At 46.1% G+C, this 23906-nt stretch overlaps 1 protein-coding gene across 4 annotated transcripts; it reads left to right on the plus strand.

The window, feature by feature from the left end:
- The first annotated feature begins 5694 nt into the window (after window positions 1–5694).
- LOC148812552 (major histocompatibility complex class I-related protein 1-like) lies at window positions 5695–23249 on the plus strand. 4 transcript variants are annotated; one of them, XR_016086319.1, is made up of 10 exons: window positions 5695–5851; window positions 7558–7665; window positions 10033–10099; window positions 11102–11362; window positions 11783–12052; window positions 20181–20459; window positions 21337–21458; window positions 21647–21743; window positions 22184–22239; window positions 22984–23249. XR_016086319.1 is itself a non-coding variant. In XM_088908581.1 (9 exons), the coding sequence occupies exons 3-9, from the start codon at window positions 10045–10047 to the stop codon at window positions 23033–23035; spliced, it is 1095 nt and encodes a 364-aa protein (XP_088764707.1). In that variant the 5' UTR covers window positions 5698–5851; window positions 7558–7665; window positions 10033–10044; the 3' UTR covers window positions 23036–23249. The 4 variants fall into 4 exon arrangements, 3 of the variants coding, with proteins under 3 accessions (XP_088764707.1, XP_088764708.1, XP_088764705.1); XM_088908581.1 differs by lacking the exon at window positions 21647–21743 and having other exon boundaries at window positions 5698–5851; XM_088908582.1 differs by lacking the exons at window positions 20181–20459; window positions 21647–21743 and having other exon boundaries at window positions 5698–5851.
- The last annotated feature ends 657 nt before the right edge of the window (window positions 23250–23906 follow it).

The following is a 23906-nucleotide window of genomic DNA, read 5'->3' on the forward strand; positions in this document are numbered from 1 at the left end:
GGACTTCACAAGGAGGATGAAGCGCGACGTCACGAAATGGGGTTTCCCCACGGCGAGGGCTGGACAGGACTTTGGGCCCCGTACAGGGGACTAATGGACACAAGCGAGTGAGAGGGCTTGGAGGGACTCAGTGTGCAAATCCGGCCCCGTCGTCCACTTGCACAGTTTGACAATGGACAATCACCGCCGTTCGGAAAGTTTTTTTTATTGCATGCTAGTTTACCAATTTGTGAGAACGTTTCTTTTTTTTTAGATGTCGTTATGGAAATAACTGATATTTTGTAGAAAAACACGTCCCATCGCGTGAGTTTTACCCACCCGTGCCTGGATTCCGCCCGATGTCCTTTATAGCAGCCTCGCCTCTGTCCAGAGATCATTCTCGAGCGGGCCGTTGGAAGAGACGCAAAAAAAACACGCAATAAGTTCAATTAAAAGGACTCCCCTCAGCACAAACAGTTAACAATCAGACTCGTGGGAGAGTTCCAGTCATTCTTTGCTGATGAATCAGACTGCAGCCCGCGCAATGATGACAAATATTCGTGATTAGGATAAGGACACGTACTATATTCAAGAGAGAAATCTCAAGCCATCCGTCTCGTGCGCTACGAGACCGCGGACTGTAAGGACCCGAGCTCTGTAAAAACTCTTTCGCACCGGCAAATTGATTTCGGCGGTAATGAGATACTTTTGTGAAGTGCGATTCGAGCTGCAGAGCCGTAGGAGAGAATTAAAAGAGTACAAGAGTAAAAGTGCACATTCACATTTCCCTGACACGCTTTTTCTTATCTTGATTCAAGAAATTGTTCAAAGAATTTATCACCACTCATTTCTGCATTAGTCTGTGCAGCGTGTTACAAAAACGCTGTCTCAAAAGAGCGTAGCGATAAAGTCCTGACAGTTCCCGTAATATCGAGCATACTGCATTACCCTGTCATGCGTGATGAATAAACAGGGCTCTGCCCGTTAATACTCATGTTAACTAAATAAGGTCACGATGCATCAAACCCGCAGAAACCTTGAAACTGATGCACAGACATCACTTAGAAACCCCCCGTCAGGATAGTGTCCGGGCGACTCACGCTCACCAGCACACCAGGCAAGGAAAGCGCTCTAGTTTACTTATTTGTTTTCAAATTTCTGTTTTTTTTCCCCAGCTTTCAGCTTCCAGGAAGCAAATCCACACTCTCACTGAGCATTACTAACAGTAACAATAAATACTGTATGATCCATTAATTATTAACATAAATCACTAACAGTAATAAATGCTGCATGATCCATTATTAACATAAATGACTAACAGTACTGTAGGATCCCCTCAGACTCTGTCTGAGTCACTGCCCTTATAGCAGCCTGTTCCAGAGCACAACCTCACAATTAATGACCTTCCATTCAACGAGTTTATCCTGAGCCTCATTTTTACTGACTTTTTATTCTGCTTTGTTGTTTCCTACTCTGAGTACAGGGTTCAGGGGAGATGGTGTTTGGCATTCCATGGTTCAGAATGGAGATGTTTCTGCCAATCAGAAGGTTAACACGGAGATGGGGGGTGAGAGATTTGTAGTCGGTAGGTAAAATCGTAAATTGGGTTTAATCCAGTCCTGCCTCGATCAAACAGACATTTGGCTTCGTTCTGCATGTATATGAAGGGTGAAATGAGAAAGATGGGTTTTCTCTCGTGTAGGAATGCAATAGTTTCTCAAGACTGGGATGTTGTACGGACAGCGGGCTCTTTGTCTCAGGGGTCTGATCTCACATTGCTGGAAGTCTGGAGAATGGGGATTCCCTGCCCTGCCACATGGGGGCGCTGTGGTGGCGTGGTACGGGACTTTCTCTTTGGCATTGAAAGAGGTGTGTTGGTGTGTCAGGAGGTAAAGTGTGTTGTTGTCTGAGGAGGTGAAGTGTGTTGGACTGTGAGGATGAGAGGTGTGTTGGTGTCAGAGGAGGCGAGGTGTGTTGGTTTGTAAGGAGGTGAAGTGTGTTGGTGTGTGAGGATGAGAGGTGTGTTGGTGTGTGAGGAGGTGAAGTGTGTTGGTGTGTGAGGAGGTGAAGTGTGTTGGTGTGTGATGATGAGAGGTGTGTTGGTGTGTAAGGAGGTGAAGTTTGTTGGTGTGTGAGTATGAGAGGTGTGGTGGTGTGTGAGGAGGTGAAGTGTGTTGGTGTGTGACGATGAGGGGTGTGTAGGTGTGTGACAATGAGGGGTGTGTTAGTGTGTGAGGATGAGAGGTGTGTTGGTGTGTGAGGATGAGAGGTGTGGTGGTGTGTGAGGAGGTGAAGTGTGTTGGTGTGTGACGATGAGGAGTGTGTAGGTGTGTGACAATGAGGGGTGTGTTAGTGTGTGAGGATGAGAGGTGTGTTGGTGTGTGAGGATGAGAGGTGTGGTGGTGTGTGAGGAGGTGAAGTGTGTTGGTGTGTGACGATGAGGAGTGTGTAGGTGTGTGACAATGAGGGGTGTGTTAGTGTGTGAGGATGAGAGGTGTGTTGGTGTGTGAGTATGAGAGGTGTGGTGGTGTGTGAGGAGGTGAAGTGTGTTGGTGTGTGACGATGAGGAGTGTGTAGGTGTGTGACAATGAGGGGTGTGTTAGTGTGTGAGGATGAGAGGTGTGTTGGTGTGCGAGGAGGTGAAGTGTGTTCAACAGGAAGACCGGAGAGCCGTCTACGCCAGAGGAGCCAGCGATCTGGGACCCTGGAGGAAGAGAAGGATAGACATGGAAGCTCTCTGAAGTGTTGCAAAGCCATCACAACAGGAAACGGCCACTTAAATGAAAAAACATCCGAGAGCCAACTGTCTCAATGCTTAATGCTCAACCTGAAACGGGGGTGACGTAGCCCCTCAAAAATGCGATTATTCTAAAACGGTGCACCATTTAAGCACAGATCATTCTATATATTAGCCTCACATTCCTCTTTTTCAGCTCAAATCTGAATCACTAGGATACACAGCAAAAGAAAAAACATTAGTTAATAAAATGAATTATTGAATACAATTTTCAAGGGTGGTTATTGAGCTATAAACATATTTGAGTACAGTGGAGAAAAAATTCACTTATGCGTGAAACTCAGAAAAGCATTTTTTTTTATTTCTTTCTCCTGTAGGAAAACCCTGAACGAGACTATCTAGGATGAGTGTTGCCCCTAATCCTGCCTTTTACTGTCATTTTCGCCCGAAGTTTACCCGATTCCGAGACACTATTTCTTACCGACATAATTGCTGTATGCATCTCTAACGATTTTCAACTTATGAAGAGAGCCGAGTCTGTTTTGAGCTCAAAGGGGTGGGTTTGAATTCATGTTTCCCTTCTCTTTTCTAATGTAGTAAAAAGAACTACATTACCCAGAAGGCGTCAGAGGAGAAGGAACTACAGGACCGATTTAAATTCAATTCAATTAAACTTTATTGTCATTAAACTTACACAGGTGCATAGTATAATGAAAAGTATTTCTCATAAGTCACTCAGGTGCAGTATATAAATAGGACAGAAGATAAGACAATAGTCAGTAACAGATTAGCAATAACAGTAACATGTAATAACATAATATAAATAACATGTAATTAAGTAATCAAAAAATCAAAAAGCTGTGCAAAATTCCACAGAGAAAATATAACAGGACGAAAACAGTGCAAGGTAATTCTTGGAACAGTGCAAAAAATCACTGTAATGTGATTAAAAAAATCAAGCATTGTAATGTGCACCAGAGTGATTTCACTCTGGTGCACATTACAATGCTTGGCGCCTTTTCTGTTGAATCGGTTCGACACTTTTCATCTTGAAATGTTGTGTTCTGTAAATGAGTGTATATAATAAAGCACTGGACACCTCTGTGATATTTTCGACGGCGATTATCAATGGATAATCGAGAGATCAGCGCCACGTTAAAATAACGTTACAGAACAGCAGAGCTGTCCAATCTGTTATAATGCCTGTCAACAAGAGGTACCGCAGTGAATAGTTTTTAAAACAACAAAAGAGAAATAATTGTTTTTAGTGAAAAAAGTGCTATTGCGACGATCCCTATAACAGTAATCTCTTAAAATACCACCATCTGAAGGTGTTAAACATGTCCTGTTATGACAATACCGGTCTCAATTAGTTTGAGATTGAAAGATACTGTTTTTCTAAGAATGCTTACTTTGTCAGATATAATAAGAATAGTAAATAATTCTTTTAAACGCCAAATCTTTGTATAGTAGCGCACTAGTTACAGACATAACAGAAACAGAGTAAAACAGACGGTAAACTTCTCCCATGTCTGCGAATTGTTATTCTTACCGCTAGAGGGTAAGAGGGTTCCTCGAGTCCAGTTTTCCTCTCGTCCGATACAACACCTTGATTTCTCAGACCTTTATCTTGCATTGAAGAAAATGATGTTTTACACGCACAGAAACTCACAAAACATACAAACAATACAAGTAAACGTACATTAAAAATAAACACTAAAATTACATTACAATCATGTCCCCATATATATTAATTTTACATCACTCCTATAGGATTCTACACGACTACGTCTGAAGCCTGTAAATGTACTCCCCACCAACGGTGCCCCTATGATCACACATCACACCTTCATTTTTACACACAATCCACTAATAGCACCTACCCCAGTACTTGGGGTAAAACGTCTGCAATGCTGATTAAAGGTTTGAAGAGCAGTGTCCATGTACTGGATTGTTAAGATCTGGTTGGTATTTGTCAATGCTATAGACAGTGTGCTGTACGTTTCTACAGTACGTCTGGAGTGTAATTCGTGGATCATGTGGCAAACATGAGAGACAAGGCAGTAGTGTAGCGGGACAAAAGCAGGGAGGGAGGAGGAGTGGGAGGCAGGAGAAGGAGACAGAAAGAGAGAACAAGCAATAGGTTTATTCCATGCTGAAAAAAAGAAGAAAGAGAACACAACGTTTCGGCCGTGGAGCCTTCTTCAGGTGTGAAAGAGACAGGGCAGGAGGCAAAGGTAAAGTAGCAGGAGAACAAAGGTGGGGAGGGAGGAGGAGTGAGAGGCGGGAGTAGGGGACAGAAAGAGAGGCCAATCAAGAGGTGTGAAGTCAGAATGGGTGCAGAGAGATGTGAAATGAAACTTCCAATGACTGGAGAAAATTTAGTAGAATAGTAGTCTGTCATTAAGAGAAGGGGGAAGGTGTGATCCTAGCTGCAGGATAAGTTTGGTTTCGGTAGTCTTTCTGATGTATGAGTTCGGAAAACCATCTTTAAGTACACAGACTGTGTCTTGTCTCTCTCACACCTGAAGAAGGCTCCACGGCCGAAACGTTGTGTTTTCTCTCTTCTTTTTTTCAGCATGGAATAAAGCTATTACTTGTTCCAGTACATTTTGTTTTCACACGCGAACACATTTAAGGATAGTTAGTCACCCCCTGTAACTTCAATACAAGATAACTGTTCTTGATCTGTGGGCATTCATGACTCTTTTTTATTACTAGGTATTTTTGTACCTATTATGTTTGTATATAACACCTTACGTTTTCAACTGATATGTACAGCTCAAACTCTCACACTAACATCTTATTTTTCGTATGATACCCCAAAACATGAAACAATACAATAATGTAGCCGATTATGTCCTGGTAAGAACGATTTAAGACTGAATTCCAGTTTTTGAAAATGAACTCGCCCTGGATTGAATTAGCCACTTTCAACAGTGTCACTCGCTGCAGTTTCACAGCTGGATCCTAGGGGGCGCCAGCAGCTGGATGGAGGATGGTTTCCGGTTACAGACGAGCATCGCTGACAGCCTTCAGTTTTCAATTAAAGTTGAAAGCTTTCAGGACAGCCTTCAAGTTTTCTTTCTAGGCGGTAGCTGTCGGCTTACGGGGATGAAGTTGCAATGAAGTGAGGTTTGTGAGCTGTTTTTCTATATAAATAGGTATTTCCTGACTAAATATGTGTCGCCAACAAGGGGAAACTACAGGGCAGCGCGTTTAGTACTGATATCGGGAGGCGCTGCTTTACACAAAGGGTGGTAGGGGCGTGCAAAAAAGCTGCAAATTCAAGTTGTTGTAGCCGATATCCTGGCTTCTGGATACAGCTGGGTGATATATTAGGATCAAATAGCTACTAACTGCCAAACAGGATGGCCCGAATGACGACTCTCTCATCTAGTCTTTTCTTCTAAACGAACATGGAAAAAGTGAATATTTTCACATGTACAGCGTTTGCTTTACATTTGGGGGGGTGGGTAGAAGTATGACAGACTGGCGTTAAATATATGCTGTTGTTTTTTCCTTCGGAGTAGTTCTGTGTTAAACAGCGGAAGCTAGCCAAACTTTTACTTTCAGTTTGGAAAAACAATTGCGTATGTAGAATTAAAGTACAAAATAGCCGTACTTTAACCACAACTTAATTAGCACCACCCTAATAACGGAAATAAGGTGTTGCGATTTAAAAATCAGTGTCACATCGGGATATTTGGCATCGTGTACTTTGTGAAATGTTGTGAAAAGTTTTTTAACGAGTCGCTCCTTACAGAGTAAGAAGAAATGCAAAGCGCATGCGCAGCCCATAGACTTCAGCAGGGCACCGGACGGACAGTGGAAAAGTTTCAGGAAACGATGAAAAATAACAGTTTATATTAACCCGCGCCGTGCCAGAATTTAAAACCTTAAAACCTTAAAACCAGCGGGCAAAGGCGAGGCTGAACCTGTAAAGGCCATTTTAAATTCTCTTGTTGTATGCAAAATTACAATTACAACAGGAACGATGAAAACGGTCACCGAACCGGATTTTTAATTATCTCCTTTTAAGAAGACAGGGGATCGGGTTAGAAATATAATACAGCTCCACAATTGTCCGACCGCTCCTAAAATATTCCGCAGCCCTTCTGTAAGTTTCCAGCTAGAGGAAAGCCGATGTTGGTGAATTCCTGTCTTACAATTCCTGTAACCTGCACGTTGCCTTTTCTTCATTATATGCAAATACTCGTCCAACTGGACCCGATGTGTGAATTTTAACTCGCTGTAATATGTAGAACATGTCAGTTGTACTGTGGGTTTTGCCATTCCTGTTTATTTCTGCTAATATAAATACTGCATTGGGCCTTTGTAACTAATAGATCAGACTTAAATTAATTGCCCTACTACTGCGCAAAACTTCAGTCTTTTTGCTAAACAGAAATGAGAAATGTTCCCCCACTCAAATCCCCAAAACGAAAGATGCTTTCCAGTTGAAATTGATTTTATTGAATGAAGCACCGAAGTAAGAGTCTGATTGTAATATACTGTTAATGTATTGAGAGAAGCCACCAGGAAGTCCTCAGACGTACCTTGAAGTAGTTGTCGGTTTCACACGCACTTAACAAAGAACACCCGGCATAATCTCTTATATATTTACAAAATAATAACAAACACGAGTGCACAAGTCCAAATGGTGTTAACGAATTTCACGAAAAGCACTTCGGTAGAGCATAGTGTTTACAATAAGCGCGTTACTGGGGAAATAATATATTTACACCCTCCACACCAGAAGAAGGCTCCACGGCCGAAACGTTGCGTTTTCTTTCTTCTTTTTTCAGCAGGGAATAAATCTGTTACTTTTTCCTTTGCAGGTTTTCTTGGGCGGACTGCTGGTGTGGTAGAGGAGATGACTCTCAGGACAACAGGAACGGGGAACACGTTTGGACTGACGCTGATCTATGGACTGATCTCTGGCGCTGGTAGGCTTCTCTGTGAGTCTGGGTGACCCCAGACATGGCTTGACGTGGGCACAGAGCGAAGGAGCCAGTCGAGTCATGAGTGTGGATCCCAGTCTTGCACACACAGACACACACTGGTGTCCATGGGGCTCTCCCAGGCTGTTCACACTTGGCTGTGGCAGTGGACGCAGAGTGGAAGGCGATTGTTGAGTTGTGCTCATGCACAGCCCTGCTGGAAGTCTTCCCAGTTTTCTTTGCTGGCTCCTTCATCCCTGTTTCTGGTCTATAGGTTGCAGTCCATCACAGGACACACACTCACACCCCCTGGACAGGACACCAGTCCATCACAGGACACACACTCACACCCCCTGGACAGGACACCAGTCCATCACTGGACACACACTCACACCCCCTGGACAGGACACCAGTCCATCAGAGGACACACACTCACACCCCCTGGACAGGACACCAGTCCATCACAGGACACACAGATACACTCACACACCCTGGACACACCCTGGACAGGACAGCAGTCCATCACAGGACACACACACTGGACAGGACACCAGTCCATCACAGGACACACAGATAAACTCACACACCCTGGACATGACACCAGTCCATCACAGGACACACACACACACACACACACACACACTGGACAGGACACCAGTCCATCAGAGGACACATACACACTGGTACACACTGGTGTACCAGTCCATCAAAGGGCACACGCACACACTGGACAGGACACCAGTCCATCACAGGCCACACACACACACACACACACACACTGGACAGGACAGGACACCAGTCCATCACAGGCTCCTACATCCCTGTTTCAGGTCTGTAGGTGGCAGGCTTGCTTCATCAGGATCATGGCCAGCGGTGTGTGTCCTGTGATGGACTAGTGTCCTGTCCAGTGTGTGTGTGTGTGTGTGTGTGTGTGTGTGTGTGTGTGTGTGTGTGTGTGTGTGTGTCCGTCCTGTGGTGGACTAGTGTCCTGTCCAGGGTGTGTGAGTGTGTCCTGTGATGGACTAGTGTCCTGTCCAGGGTGTGTGAGTGTGCATGTGTCCTGTGATGGACTAGTGTCCTGTCCAGGGTGTGTGAGTGTGTCCTGTGGTGGACTAGTGTCCTGTCCAGGGTGTGTGAGTGTGTCCTGTGGTGGACTAGTGTCCTGTCCAGGGTGTGTGAGTGTGTGTGTGTGTCCTGTGATGGTCTGGTGTCCTGTCCAGGGTGTGTGAGTGTGTGTGTGTCCTGTGATGGACTGGTGTCCTGCCAGGGTGTGTGAGTCTGTGTGTGTGTGCCCTGTGATGGAGTAGTGTCCTGTCCAGGGTGTGTGAGTGTGTCCTGTGATGGTCTGGTGTCCTGTCCAGGGTGTGTGAGTGTGTGTGTGTGTGTCCTGTGATGGACTGGTGTCCTGTCCAGGGTGTGTGAGTGTGTCCTGTGATGGTCTGGTGTCCTGTCCAGGGTGTGTGAGTGTGTGTGTGTCCTGTGATGGACTCGTGTCCTGTCCAGGGTGTGTGAGTGTGTGTGTGTGTCCTGTGATGGTCTGGTGTCCTGTCCAGGGTGTGTGAGTGTGTGTGTGTCCTGTGATGGACTGGTGTCCTGCCAGGGTGTGTGAGTCTGTGTGTGTGTGCCCTGTGATGGAGTAGTGTCCTGTCCAGGGTGTGTGAGTGTGTCCTGTGATGGTCTGGTGTCCTGTCCAGGGTGTGTGAGTGTGTGTGTGTGTGTCCTGTGATGGACTGGTGTCCTGTCCAGGGTGTGTGAGTGTGTCCTGTGATGGTCTGGTGTCCTGTCCAGGGTGTGTGAGTGTGTGTGTGTGTGTCCTGTGATGGACTGGTGTCCTGTCCAGGGTGTGTGAGTGTGTCCTGTGATGGTCTGGTGTCCTGTCCAGGGTGTGTGAATGTGTGTGTGTGTCCTGTGATGGACTGGTGTCCTGTCCAGGGTGTGTGAGTGTGTGTGTGTCCTGTGATGGTCTGGTGTCCTGTCCAGGGTGTGTGAGTGTGTGTGTGTGTCCTGTGATGGACTGGTGTCCTGTCCAGGGTGTGTGAGTCTGTGTGTGTGTGTCTTGTGATGGACTAGTGTCTATGGGATTTTATGGGATGCTCCCCTTTAAACATAACATGCAAAGAGTCAGGCATCGGATATTAAACCTGTTCCAGATAAAATTACATCCTGATGTCAGTTTGTAGTCCGTACGGTACATCATCCTCACCCAGTTCACGGTGTATCTTCATTCACTTTGGATGAAACCCAAGACAGTTTAGATTACATTCTAATCCCATTCAGTTTACATCCAGATCCAATTCAGATTATATGATAATCAGGGTCATATTACATTCTAATCCAGCTCAATATTGTTTTTTGTTTGTTTGTTTTTTTCAGCCCATTTCTCCAATGTGGAGTTTCTTCATCGTGTTGGGAGTCTTCCTGATACCGTCTGTCGGAGAAGGTGAGTGTCAACGCTGGAGCAGCTCTGATGGGGAACCTTCTGGGTCTGCTCTCTGGAGCCTTGATCAGAGAGGGTGGGGTCACACTCGCGTCCCCTCCAAAAAAAAGAGGAGCTCGTCTCCATTGCTGTAATGTCGGTCTTCACAGAGGAGGGCAGCACAGTGGGGCGCAGTAGGTCAGCACTGCTGCCTCACAGTTCTGGCACCCCAGGTTCAATTCCAGACCTGGGGCTGCTGTCTGTGGGGAGTTTGCATGTTCTCCCCATGTGTTTCCATGGTTTTCCCAAGCACATGCTGGTCGGTTAATTGGCTTCTGGGAAAACTGGCCCTGTTGTGTGTGTGTTCTGTGATGTACTGGTGTCCTGTCCAGGGTGTGTGTGTGTGTGTCTTGTGATGGACTGGTGTCCTGTCCAGGGTGTGTGTGTGTCCTGTGATGGACTGGTGCCCTGTCCAGGGTGGGTGTGGGTGTGGGTGTGGGTGTGTGTGTGTGTGTGTGTGTGTGTGTCTTGTGATGGACTGGTGTCCTGTCCAGGGTGTGTGTGAGTGTGTGTGTCCTGTGATGAACTAGTCTCCTGTCCAGGGTGTGTGAGAGTGTGTGTGTCCTGTGATGGACTGGTGTCCTGTCCAGGGTGTGTGTGTGTGTCCTTGATGGACTGGTGTCCTGTTCAGGGTGTATCTGGCCTTGTGCCTGTTGTATGCTGGGATAGGCTCCAGCTCCACTATGACCCTGTACTGGAGAGCGCTGTTCGATGGCTGGATGTCATTAGCGGAGAGTCTCCACCACCCACAGCAGGGATTGAAGATCTTCCTGAGCAGCAGCTTCAGTAACTGGGAGTGGAGGGATGAATCCTGAACTTCCCAGTAGCCACCTGGAATTCTCCCAGCTCCCACCCCGGAGCTGCGCTCGAACCCGGCCGGGTCTGATTTTCAGTAACAGCAGGAATCTGGGCGCTGGTGGTCTCTTTCTGCATCACAGCTTTCTCCTTTCACTCCCCCGCACACAGAGAGCGCCTCGGCCTCCCACTCGCTGGTCTACACCTCCACAGCAGTGTCGGAGGCGGGGCTCCTCTCCCAGCTCCTGATCTCCAGGGTGCTGGACCAGCAGACGGTCTCTCACTGGGACAGCACCTCCCAGAGAGAGACTCGCACCCGCCACTGGCCCAGTGGAGCTGCTGGCCTCGAAGACATCGACTACAAGCTCGAGGAGATGGAGAACAGGGAGAGGCTGCAGGGAATCCTGAGGAAGAGGAGCAACATGGGGAAAGGTCAGTCAGCCTTCCGCACTGTCCTCTGTCCTCTGTGTGTGTGTGTGTGTGTGTGTGCGCGCACATGTGTGACAGTGTCCTCTGTCTCTCTGTGTGTGTGTGTCACTGTCCTCGGTCTCTCTCTCTCTTCAGATGTGCTGTGATCTAGGGGATAATGGGAGTGTGCGTCTGTAGTGTTAGTCTCTATGCGTGTGTCAGTGTCCCCGCTCTCTCTGTGTGTGTGTGATAGTCCCCACTCTCTCTGTGTGTGTGTCAGTGTCCCCACTCTCTCTGTGTGTGTGACAGTCCCCATTCTCTGTGTGTGTGTGTCAGTGTCCCCACTCTCTCTGTGTGTGTGACAGTGTCCTCTGTCTCTGTTTGTGTGTGTCACTGTCCCCGCTCTCTCTGTGTGTGTGACAGTGTCTTGGTCTCTCTCTCCAGATGTGCTCCAGAGGTGGCGAGGCTGTAGACTGGGGGATGATGGGAGTGTGGCTCTGTTTGATCACTACGGCTTCAATGGAAAAGACTTCCTGTCCTTTGAGGTGGACAATATGATCTGGAGAGCAAGTTCCCTACAGGCAAAGGACACTCAGAGGGACTGGAACCAGAACAGGGTTAAAACCCAGTTTACAAGATTCTTCCTGGAGATTGACTGTATGGAAACACTGAAGAGATTCCTGGAGTTCAGAGAAATAGACAAGAACCACACAGGTGAGACAGAGAGATATCAGATACAATAGGAGACAAATGCCCCTAGAAGCTCTGCACAAGGAGTTTTGTAAAAACATCCCCCATGTGCAGAGGAGTGGGTGGCACAGTGCAGTTTCTGGGGTGCTGTCTGTGTGGAGTTTGCATGTTCACCTCATGTTTGTGTGGGTTTCCTCCCTGGTGGGTAAATTGGCTTATGGGAAACTGGCTCGTGTATGAGTATGCATCTGTGTCTGTGTGAATGTGAATGCTGTGTGATCCTGTGTGAACAGGACGTGTCTGCAGTACTACAGTCCTAGTGTGATCTCCTCTCCCAGCCTGAGAAACAGACAGTGAGCCTGTCTGTCAATAATAATAATACCGTGTGTGACCTCCTGTCCCACCTTGAGGAACAGACGGTGAGCGTGTCTGTCAATAATAATAATACAGTGTGTGATCTCCTTTTCCAGCCTAAGAAACAGACAGTGAGCCTGTCTCTCAATAATAATAATACAGTGTGTGATCTCCTCTCCCAGCCTGAGGAAAAGACAGTGAGCCTGTCTCTCAATAATAATAATACAGTGTGTGACCTCCTGTCCCAGCCTGAGGAACAGACAGTGAGCCTGTCTCTCAATAATAATAATAATAATACAGTGTGTGACCTCCTGTCCCAGCCTGAGGAACAGTGAGCCTGTCTCTCAATAATAATAATACAGTGTGTGACCTCCTGTCCCAGCCTGAGGAACAGACAGTGAGCCTGTCTCTCAATAATAATAATCCAGTGTGTGATCTCCTGTCCCAGCCTGAGGAACAGACAGTGAGCCTGTCTCTCACTAATAATAATACAGTGTGTGATCTCCTGTCCCAGCCTGAGGAACAGTGAGCCTGTCTCTCAATAATAATAATACAGTGTGTGATCTCCTGTCCCAGCCTGAGGAACAGTGAGCCTGTCTCTCAATAATAATAATACAGTGTGTGATCTCCTGTCCCAGACTGAGGAACAGTGAGCCTGTCTCTCAATAATAATAATACAGTGTGTGATCTCCTGTCCCACCTTGAGGAACAGACGGTGAGCCTGTCTCTCAATAATAATAATACAGTGTGTGATCTCCTTTTCCAGCCTAAGAAACAGACAGTGAGCCTGTCTCTCAATAATAATAATACAGTGTGTGATCTCCTGTCCCAGCCTGAGGAAAAGACAGTGAGCCTGTCTCTCAATAATAATAATACAGTGTGTGATCTCCTGTCCCAGCCTGAGGAACAGACAGTGAGCCTGTCTCTCAATAATAATAATACAGTGTGTGATCTCCTGTCCCAGCCTGAGGAACAGACAGTGAGCCTACCTCTCAATAATAATAATACAGTGTGTGATCTCCTGTCCCAGCCTGAGGAACAGACAGTGAGCCTGTCTCTCAATAATAATAATACAGTGTGTGATCTCCTGTCCCAGCCTGAGGAACAGACAGTGAGCCTGTCTCTCAATAATAATAATACAGTGTGTGATCTCCTGTCCCAGCCTGAGGAACAGACAGTGACCCTGTCTCTCAATAATAATAATAATACAGTGTGTGACCTCCTGTCCCAGCCTGAGGAACAGACAGTGAGCCTGTCTCTCAATAATAATAATAATACAGTGTGTGATCTCCTGTCCCAGCCTGAGGAACAGTGAGCCTGTCTCTCAATAATAATAATACAGTGTGTGATCTCCTGTCCCAGCCTGAGGAACAGACAGTGACCCTGTCTCTCAATAATAATAATACAGTGTGTGATCTCCTGTCCCAGCCTGAGGAACAGTGAGCCTGTCTCTCAATAATAATAATACAGTGTGTGATCTCCTGTCCCAGCCTGAGGAACAGACAGTGAGCCTGTCTCTCAATAATAATAATACAGTGTGTGATCTCCTGTCCCAGCCTGAGGAACAGACAGTGACCCTGTCTCTCAATAATAATAATAATACAGTGTGTGACCTCCTGTCCCAGCCTGAGGAACAGACAGTGAGCCTGTCTCTCAATAATAATAATACAGTGTGTGATCTCCTGTCCCAGCCTGAGGAACAGTGAGTCTGTCTCTCAATAATAATAATACAGTGTGTGATCTCCTGTCCCAGCCTGAGGAACAGACAGTGAGCCTGTCTCTCAATAATAATAATACAGTGTGTGATCTCCTGTCCCAGCCTGAGGAACAGTGAGCCTGTCTCTCAATAATAATAATACAGTGTGTGACCTCCTGTCCCAGCCTGAGGAACAGACAGTGAGCCTGTCTCTCAATAATAATAATACAGTGTGTGACCTCCTCTCCCAGCCTGAGGAACAGACAGTGAGCCTGTCTCTCAATAATAATAATACAGTGTGTGATCTCCTGTCCCAGCCTGAGGAACAGTGAGCCTGTCTCTCAATAATAATAATACAGTGTGTGATCTCCTGTCCCAGCCTGAGGAACAGTGAGCCTGTCTCTCAATAATAATAATACAGTGTGTGATCTCCTGTCCCAGCCTGAGGAACAGTGAGCCTGTCTCTCAATAATAATAATACAGTGTGTGATCTCCTGTCCCAGCCTGAGGAACAGACAGTGAGCCTGTCTCTCAATAATAATAATACAGTGTGTGATCTCCTGTCCCAGCCTGAGGAAAAGACAGTGAGCCTGTCCCTCAATAATAATAACACAGTGTGTGATCTCCTGTCTCAGCCTGAGGAACAGACAGTGAGCCTGTCTCTCAGTAATAATAATACAGTGTGTGATCTCCTGTCCCAGCCTGAGGAACAGTGAGCCTGTCTCTCAATAATAATTACATAGTGTGTGATCTCCTGTCCCAGCCTGAGGAACAGTGAGCCTGTCTCTCAATAATAATAATACAGTTTGTGATCTCCTGTCCCAGCCTGAGGAACAGTGAGCCTGTCTCTCAATAATAATAGTACAGTGTGTGATCTCCTGTCCCAGCCTGAGGAACAGTGAGCCTGTCTCTCAATAATAATAATACAGTGTGTGATCTCCTGTCCCAGCCTGAGGAACAGTGAGCCTGTCTCTCAATAATAATAATACAGTGTGTGACCTCCTGTCCCAGCCTGAGGAACAGACAGTGAGCCTGTCTCTCAATAATAATAATACAGTGTGTGACCTCCTCTCCCAGCCTGAGGAACAGACAGTGAGCCTGTCTCTCATTAATAATAATACAGTGTGTGATCTCCTGTCCCAGCCTGAGGAACAGTGAGCCTGTCTCTCAATAATAATAATACAGTGTGTGATCTCCTGTCCCAGCCTGAGGAACAGTGAGCCTGTCTCTCAATAATAATAATACAGTGTGTGATCTCCTGTCCCAGCCTGAGGAACAGTGAGCCTGTCTCTCAATAATAATAATACAGTGTGTGATCTCCTGTCCCACCTTGAGGAACAGACGGTGAGCGTGTCTGTCAATAATAATAATACAGTGTGTGATCTCCTTTTCCAGCCTAAGAAACAGACAGTGAGCCTGTCTCTCAATAATAATAATACAGTGTGTGATCTCCTGTCCCAGCCTGAGGAAAAGACAGTGAGCCTGTCTCTCAATAATAATAATACAGTGTGTGACCTCCTGTCCCAGCCTGAGGAACAGACAGTGAGCCTGTCTCTCAATAATAATAATACAGTGTGTGATCTCCTGTCCCAGCCTGAGGAACAGACAGTGAGCCTACCTCTCAATAATAATAATACAGTGTGTGATCTCCTGTCCCAGCCTGAGGAACAGACAGTGAGCCTGTCTCTCAATAATAATAATACAGTGTGTGATCTCCTGTCCCAGCCTGAGGAACAGACAGTGAGCCTGTCTCTCAATAATAATAATACAGTGTGTGATCTCCTGTCCCAGCCTGAGGAACAGACAGTGACCCTGTCTCTCAATAATAATAATAATACAGTGTGTGACCTCCTGTCCCAGCCTGAGGAACAGACAGTGAGCCTGTCTCTCAATAATAATAATACAGTGTGTGATCTCCTGTCCCAGCCTGAGGAACAGACAGTGAGCCTGTCTCTCAATAATAATAATACAGTGTGTGATCTCCTGTCCCAGCCTGAGGAACAGTGAGCCTGTCTCTCAATAATAATAATACAGTGTGTGACCTCCTCTCCCAGCCTGAGGAACAGACAGTGAGCCTGTCTCTCAATAATAATAATACAGTGTGTGATCTCCTGTCCCAGCCTGAGGAACAGTGAGCCTGTCTCTCAATAATAATAATACAGTGTGTGATCTCCTGTCCCAGCCTGAGGAACAGTGAGCCTGTCTCTCAATAATAATAACACAGTGTGTGATCTCCTGTCTCAGCCTGAGGAACAGACAGTGAGCCTGTCTCTCAGTAATAATAATACAGTGTGTGATCTCCTGTCCCAGCCTGAGGAACAGACAGTGAGCCTGTCTCTCAATAATAATAATACAGTGTGTGATCTCCTGTCCCAGCCTGAGGAACAGACAGTGAGACTGTCTCTCAATAATAATAATACAGTGTGTGATCTCCTGTCCCAGCCTGAGGAACAGACAGTGAGCCTGTCTCTCAATACTAGTAATACAGTGTGTGACCTCCTGTCCCAGCCTGAGGAACAGACAGTAAGCCTGTCTCTCAATAATAATAATACAGTGTGTGAGCTCCTGTCCCAGCCTGAGGAACAGACAGTGAGCCTGTCTCTCAATAATAATAATAATACAGTGTGTGAGCTCCTGTCCCAGCCTGAGGAACAGACAGTGAGCCTGTCTCTCAATAATAATAATACAGTGTGTGATCTCCTGTCCCAGCCAGGGGAACAGACAGTGAGCCTGTCTCTCAATAATAATCCAGTGTGTGATCTCCTTTCCCAGCCTGAGGAACAGACAGTGAGCCTGCCTCTCAATAATAATAACACAGTATGTGATCTCCTGTCCCAGCCTGAGGAACAGACAGTGAGCCCGTCTCTCAATAATAATAATACAGTGTGTGATCTCCTGTCCCAGCCTGAGGAACAGACAGTGAGCCTGTCTCTCAATAATAATAATACAGTGTGTGATCTCCTGTCCCAGCCTGAGGAACAGACAGTGAGCCTGTCTCTCAATAATAATAATACAGTGTGTGATCTCCTGTCCCAGCCTGAGGAACAGACAGTGAGCCTGTCTCTCAATACTAGTAATACAGTGTGTGACCTCCTGTCCCAGCCTGAGGAACAGACAGTGAGCCTGTCTCTCAATAATAATAATACAGTGTGTGAGCTCCTGTCCCAGCCTGAGGAACAGACAGTGAGCCTGTCTCTCAATAATAATAATCCAGTGTGTGATCTCCTGTCCCAGCCTGAGGAACAGACAGTGAGCCTGTCTCTCACTAATAATACAGTGTGTGATCTCCTTTCCCAGCCTGAGGAACAGACAGTGAGCCTGTCTCTCAATAATAATAATACAGTGTGTGATCTCCTGTCCCAGCCTGAGGAACAGTGAGCCTGTCAATCAATAATAATAATACAGTGTGTGATCTCCTGTCCCAGTCTGAGGAACAGACAGTGAGCCTGTCTCTCAATAATAATAATACAGTGTGTGATCTCCTGTCCCAGCCTGAGGAACAGACAGTGAGCCTGTCTCTCAGTAATAATAATACAGTGTGTGATCTCCTGTCCCAGTCTGAGGAACAGACAGTGAGCCTGTCTCTCAATAATAATAATCCAGTGTGTGATCTCCTGTCCCAGCCTGAGGAACAGACAGTGAGCCTGTCTCTCACTAATAATACAGTGTGTGATCTCCTTTCCCAGCCTGAGGAACAGACAGTGAGCCTGTCTCTCAATAATAATAATACAGTGTGTGAGCTCCTGTCCCAGCCTGAGGAACAGACAGTGAGCCTGTCTCTCAATAATAATAATACAGTGTGTGAGCTCCTGTCCCAGCCTGAGGAACAGACAGTGAGCCTGTCTCTCAATAATAATAATACAGTGTGTGATCTCCTTTCCCAGCCTGAGGAACAGACAGTGAGCCTGTCTCTCAATAATAATAATCCAGTGTGTGATCTCCTGTCCCAGCCAGGGGAACAGACAGTGAGCCTGTCTCTCAATAATAATCCAGTGTGTGATCTCCTTTCCCAGCCTGAGGAACAGACAGTGAGCCTGCCTCTCAATAATAATAACACAGTATGTGATCTCCTGTCCCAGCCTGAGGAACAGGCAGTGAGCCTGTCTCTCAATAATAATAATACAGTGTGTGATCTCCTGTCCCAGCCTGAGGAACAGACAGTGAGCCTGTCTCTCAATAATAATAATACAGTGTGTGATCTCCTGTCCCAGTCTGAGGAACAGACAGTGAGCCTGTCTCTCACTAATAATACAGTGTGTGATCTCCTTTCCCAGCCTGAGGAACAGACAGTGAGCCTGTCTCTCAATAATAATAATACAGTGTGTGATCTCCTGTCCCAGCCTGAGGAACAGTGAGCCTGTCAATCAATAATAATAATACAGTGTGTGATCTCCTGTCCCAGTCTGAGGAACAGACAGTGAGCCTGTCTCTCAATAATAATAATACAGTGTGTGATCTCCTGTCCCAGCCTGAGGAACAGACAGTGAGCCTGTCTCTCAATAATAATAATACAGTGTGTGATCTCCTGTCCCAGTCTGAGGAACAGACAGTGAGCCTGTCTCTCAATAATAATAATACAGTGTGTGATCTCCTGTCCCAGTCTGAGGAACAGACAGTGAGCCTGTCTCTCAATAATAATAATACAGTGTGTGATCTCCTGTCCCAGCCTGAGGAACAGACAGTGAGCCTGTCTCTCAATAATAATAATACAGTGTGTGATCTCCTGTCCCAGTCTGAGGAACAGACAGTGAGCCTGTCTCTCAATAATAATAATCCAGTGTGTGATCTCCTGTCCCAGCCTGAGGAACAGACAGTGAGCCTGTCTCTCACTAATAATACAGTGTGTGATCTCCTTTCCCAGCCTGAGGAACAGACAGTGAGCCTGTCTCTCAATAATAATAATACAGTGTGTGAGCTCCTGTCCCAGCCTGAGGAACAGACAGTGAGCCTGTCTCTCAATAATAATAATACAGTGTGTGAGCTCCTGTCCCAGCCTGAGGAACAGACAGTGAGCCTGTCTCTCAATAATAATAATACAGTGTGTGATCTCCTTTCCCAGCCTGAGGAACAGACAGTGAGCCTGTCTCTCAATAATAATAATACAGTGTGTGATCTCCTGTCCCAGCCTGAGGAACAGACAGTGAGCCTGTCTCTCAATAATAATAATACAGTGTGTGATCTCCTGTCCCAGCCTGAGGAACAGACAGTGAGCCTGTCTCTCAATACTAGTAATACAGTGTGTGACCTCCTGTCCCAGCCTGAGGAACAGACAGTGAGCCTGTCTCTCAATAATAATAATACAGTGTGTGAGCTCCTGTCCCAGCCTGAGGAACAGACAGTGAGCCTGTCTCTCAATAATAATAATACAGTGTGTGATCTCCTGTCCCAGCCAGGGGAACAGACAGTGAGCCTGTCTCTCAATAATAATAATACAGTGTGTGATCTCCTGTCCCAGCCTGAGGAACAGACAGTGAGCCTGCCTCTCAATAATAATAACACAGTATGTGATCTCCTGTTCCAGCCTGAGGAACAGGCAGTGAGCCTGTCTCTCAATAATAATAATCCAGTGTGTGATCTCCTGTCCCAGCCTGAGGAACAGACAGTGAGCCTGTCTCTCACTAATAATACAGTGTGTGATCTCCTGTCCCAGCCTGAGGAACAGACAGTGAGCCTGTCTCTCAATAATAATAATACAGTGTGTGATCTCCTGTCCCAGCCTAAGGAACAGACAGTGAGCCTGTCTCTCAATAATAATACAGTGTGTGATCTCCTGTCCCAGCCTGAGGAACAGACAGTGAGCCTGTCTCTCAATAATAATAATACAGTGTGTGATCTCCTATCCCAGCTTGAAGAACAGTGAGCCCGTCTCTCAATAATAATAATACAATGTGTGATCTCCAACAGACAAAGAGATAATGATTTGTAATAATTGTCAAATAATGATTTGATTTGTATAATTGTCTAATAATGACATGTTGTGGTTGTAAAGGTTTACAGAAAGGAGCCACACAAGAAGTTGTCTGTGCATTGATGTCACCTCACCTTGCACAGTGTCCACACTGATTCTCAGTGCGTTAACATTGCTTCTGGTCTCCCTCTCAGTCTCTCCTCAGGTGTTTGTCTCTTCCAAGCGTCAGGGAGACACACAGAACTGTTCTCTGTCCTGTCTGGTCACTGGCTTCAGTCCTGGAGTCATAGAGGTCAGTCTGTCCAGGGCTGGAGAGACCGAGGGACAGGACATGTGGTCAAGTGGGCTCAGACCCAACGGAGACGCCACCTATCAGCTGAGGAAGAGTGTGGAGATCAGAGAGAGTGAGATCGAGGAATACAAGTGTACTGTCACTCATCACAGCTCCAACTACTGCGTCACACTGACTTGGGGTAAGAGTCTGGAGCAGATCAGTGTGTATTATACTGTATCACACACTGGGGTGAGTCTGGAGCAGATCAGTGTGTATTATACTGTATCACACACTGGGGTGAGTCTGGAGCAGATCATTGTGTATTATACTGTATCACACACTGGGGTGAGTCTGGAGCAGATCAGTGTGTATTATACTGTATCACACACTGGGGTGAGACTGGAGCAGATCAATGTGTATTATACTGTATCACACACTGGGGTGAGACTGGAGCAGATCAGTGTGTATTATACTATATCACACACTGGGGTGAGTCTGGAGCAGATCAGTGATTATTACACTGTATCACATACTGGGGTGAGTCTGGAGCAGATCAATGTGTATTATACTGTATCACACACTGAGGTGATAGAGGAGCAGATCAGTGTGTATTATACTATATCACACTCTGGGGTGATAGAGGAGCAGATCAGTGTGTATTATACTATATCACACACTGGGGTGAGACTGGAGCAGATCAGTGATTATTACACTGTATCACACACTGGGGTGAATCTGGAGCAGATCAGTGATTATTACACTGTATCACATACTGGGGTGAGTCTGGAGCAGATCAATGTGTATTATACTGTATCACACACTGAGGTGATAGAGGAGCAGATCAGTGTGTATTATACTATATCACACTCTGGGGTGATAGAGGAGCAGATCAGTGTGTATTATACTGTATCACACACTGGGGTGAGTCTGGAGCAGATCAGTGTGTATTATACTATATCACACACACTGTGACACACTAAGAAGCTCCAGTATATTGTACTGTACTCTTCTGCAGGGGTCAGGGCATGTCTGCAGTGTTCCGTTCCTTACGCAGTGCATCGGTGCTGTTATTGCAGGACTCTGCAGTGCTGGAGATGGGACGTCCCAGTGGCACAAGATAGCACTGGCCTCTGGGATCACTGTCCTGGCTGCGTGCCTGCTGTCCATGATAGGATACAGTCTGAACAAGCGAAAACAGGTGAGAGACGGGGGCTCTTGAATTGGATTAGATTGAGCTCTAATGGCGAAGAGGATGTTCTGCATGAATACTTGTCTCCCCTCTCGGAGACCCTCTCACCGCAGGCTGGCAGTTCTGCCTTTGTGACAAACTCTTTCCCACCCCTGACTCTTCCCTTTCACCTGTTCACTGTCATTACACCGCCCTAGAATGGACTGTCCTGACTCATCGTCCTGCTGGTGACACTCCCTCTCTCTGCCCTGCTGTCCTCCGGCTGCGTCTTCTGTCTCTTCCAGCAAAGAACAGGTCATCGAGTCTTTATACTCTCAGCCTGCTCTGTAACTGCAAGAACAGCGATCAGACAGAATCTCAACTTTTTCGGAACACAATTATTACTATTATAAGGTTTATTTTTTTAAAATCAAAGAGCTGTATAATAGTCATACACAATGACTAAAATCAAACTATTATTGACCAAAGACAATCACGAGTAAGTGTCATTTAAACATTAATGCTGCTGTAAAAAGTCTTACAAAGCAATCTGGTTATAAAACTATGAACCTTCAGTTCAGATGTTGACAAGAAGTGGCTTAAGATGCCTTTCAGCAAGTCTGCCTTACAGTGAAATACCATTTAAACCAACAGAGGTCAAGTTCAAGCGGTATAGCAGATTTTTACGTAAATCTCAATGCCTTTGTGTCCTGCGATGATCAATTCACCAAAACAGGTGTTTTTTTTCTGAACAGGTGCAGAAAATGGCCAGTCTAGTCCGACCCCAGCGAAAAAGCAGAGTCGTGTGCAGGTATAATAGCTCCTTTAATAAGGCAGTTGTAGGTCTCCTCGAATCTAGAAACTATTGTAACTGTGAAGCATCTCCCCACTGCAGGTTTTGAGAAGTAATGCTGTCAAGACTCCTGTCTTGTGCGTGTTGCATGCTGGGATAGACCCCAGCTCCCCCCTGTGACCCTGTATTGTATAAGTATTGGAAACAACCTTTTTTTAAAAAAAATACCTCTTTGAAGGACTATGGAGTGTTTTAGTTTTGCAGTTGGGTTGATGGTGGCTAGCAGGAAGAGAAAATGTTTCCTGTCGCATTTCTTCCCAAACATGATTGATAAGTAGGTAAAAAAAAGTGTGGACAAATGTAAACAAGTGTAAACATCGCAGTCTCCTCCAAGACTCAAGATTTCAGCCTGTGGTTACTGACAAAAAGCATGGACGTACATGTATAACTGAGGACAGGAGCTGCTTCTTTACACAAAGGTTGGTGGGGGTGGGGAACAAGCTGCCCAGCCATGTTGTTGAAGCTTCTCTCAAGACACAGCTGGATGAGCTCCTCCAGTCAGGACAGGAGGTGCTTCTTTACACAGAGGGTGGTGGGAGTGTGGAACAAGCTGCCCAGCCATGTTGTTGAAGCTTCTCTCAGGACACAGCTGGGTGAGATCCTCAGATCAATGACCTGCTAACCACCAGCGCTACCTGGGCTGAATGAAGATCTCCCGTTTGTAACTTATGTTCTGATTTGTATTTCTTTGCCTGTTTCCAGGAAGAAGACCAGTATGCGAATGCAGGCTTCGTCACTGCTCGAAGATAACTAGCTCTCTGGAAGAGCTCTGAGCTCAGACCTGTACTCAGTGGGCTGTGCTCTCTCTGCTCTGCACCCTCAAATGGACCCACGAACTCGAACTCAACGAAAGCAGCAGCACTGATCACCTCTCAGTTTGAAACATACTGTACTGTGTATAGAATATTTGTCCATGTATACAATGTGCATAAAACCCCAATATAAATAAATATAAAAACTGTGCCACCTGATGCATTCTCCTCTTATGTAACTGTATTGTGAAATATATTTCTGGAATGCAGGGTGCCATCTCATTTTAAATAGGAGGCTTATACACCTACAAGATTATCATCTTCATAATACAATTGTGGCAATGAGATTTTAAAACAGGAATTCTTCTAATCGTCCTTTGTTTGAACTGTTTACAGCGCAGGCCCCGCTTCTGTAAATGTCACCTGACCGGCATCAGCTGTGGGTCTAACCTGTTACACTCTTACACATTGCACTGACGGACCTATTCCCTGATTACCGTGTCCTGGGGACCACAGCCACACACTGATCTGCTCTGTGGAAGAGACGGGAGACGCAGCCGGAGGACAGCAGGGTAGAGGGGGAGAGTCACCAGCAGGACGACGAGGGAGGACAGTCCAGTCTCGCAGCGAGGTCTGGACGAGCTGGGTTGGTCGTCAACCTTGATTAAAGCACAGTATTTTCATTATTGCCACTGTTGTTTGGGTTTACCGATTCTGTCAGTGCCTACACATGCAACACTGGAAAACAAGCTGACCCGCCCTGTTGTTGAAGCCGATACCCTGGCTTCTCTCGAGACACAGCTGTGATCAGTGAGCTACACTGAAAAACTAAAGTTCTTCCAACAAGTGTAAAGGATTTCAAACAGAACATGT

The sequence above is a fragment of the Atractosteus spatula genome (assembly GCF_055471065.1).
Source record: "Atractosteus spatula isolate fAtrSpa1 chromosome 10 unlocalized genomic scaffold, fAtrSpa1.hap1 SUPER_10_unloc_2, whole genome shotgun sequence".
NCBI classification, from domain to species: Eukaryota; Metazoa; Chordata; class Actinopteri; order Semionotiformes; family Lepisosteidae; genus Atractosteus; species Atractosteus spatula.

Bases quoted from the DNA above. Each gene is read 5' to 3' on its own strand.
- LOC148812552 (XM_088908579.1), top strand. From the start codon at position 10,045: ATGTGGAGTTTCTTCATCGTGTTGGGAGTCTTCCTGATACCGTCTGTC. The intron at 12,053-20,180 runs GTGAGACAGAGA...TCTCCCTCTCAG, and splicing joins AATAGACAAGAACCACACAG to TCTCTCCTCAGGTGTTTGTC. The intron at 21,459-22,183 runs GTGAGAGACGGG...TTTTCTGAACAG, and splicing joins GTCTGAACAAGCGAAAACAG to GTGCAGAAAATGGCCAGTCT.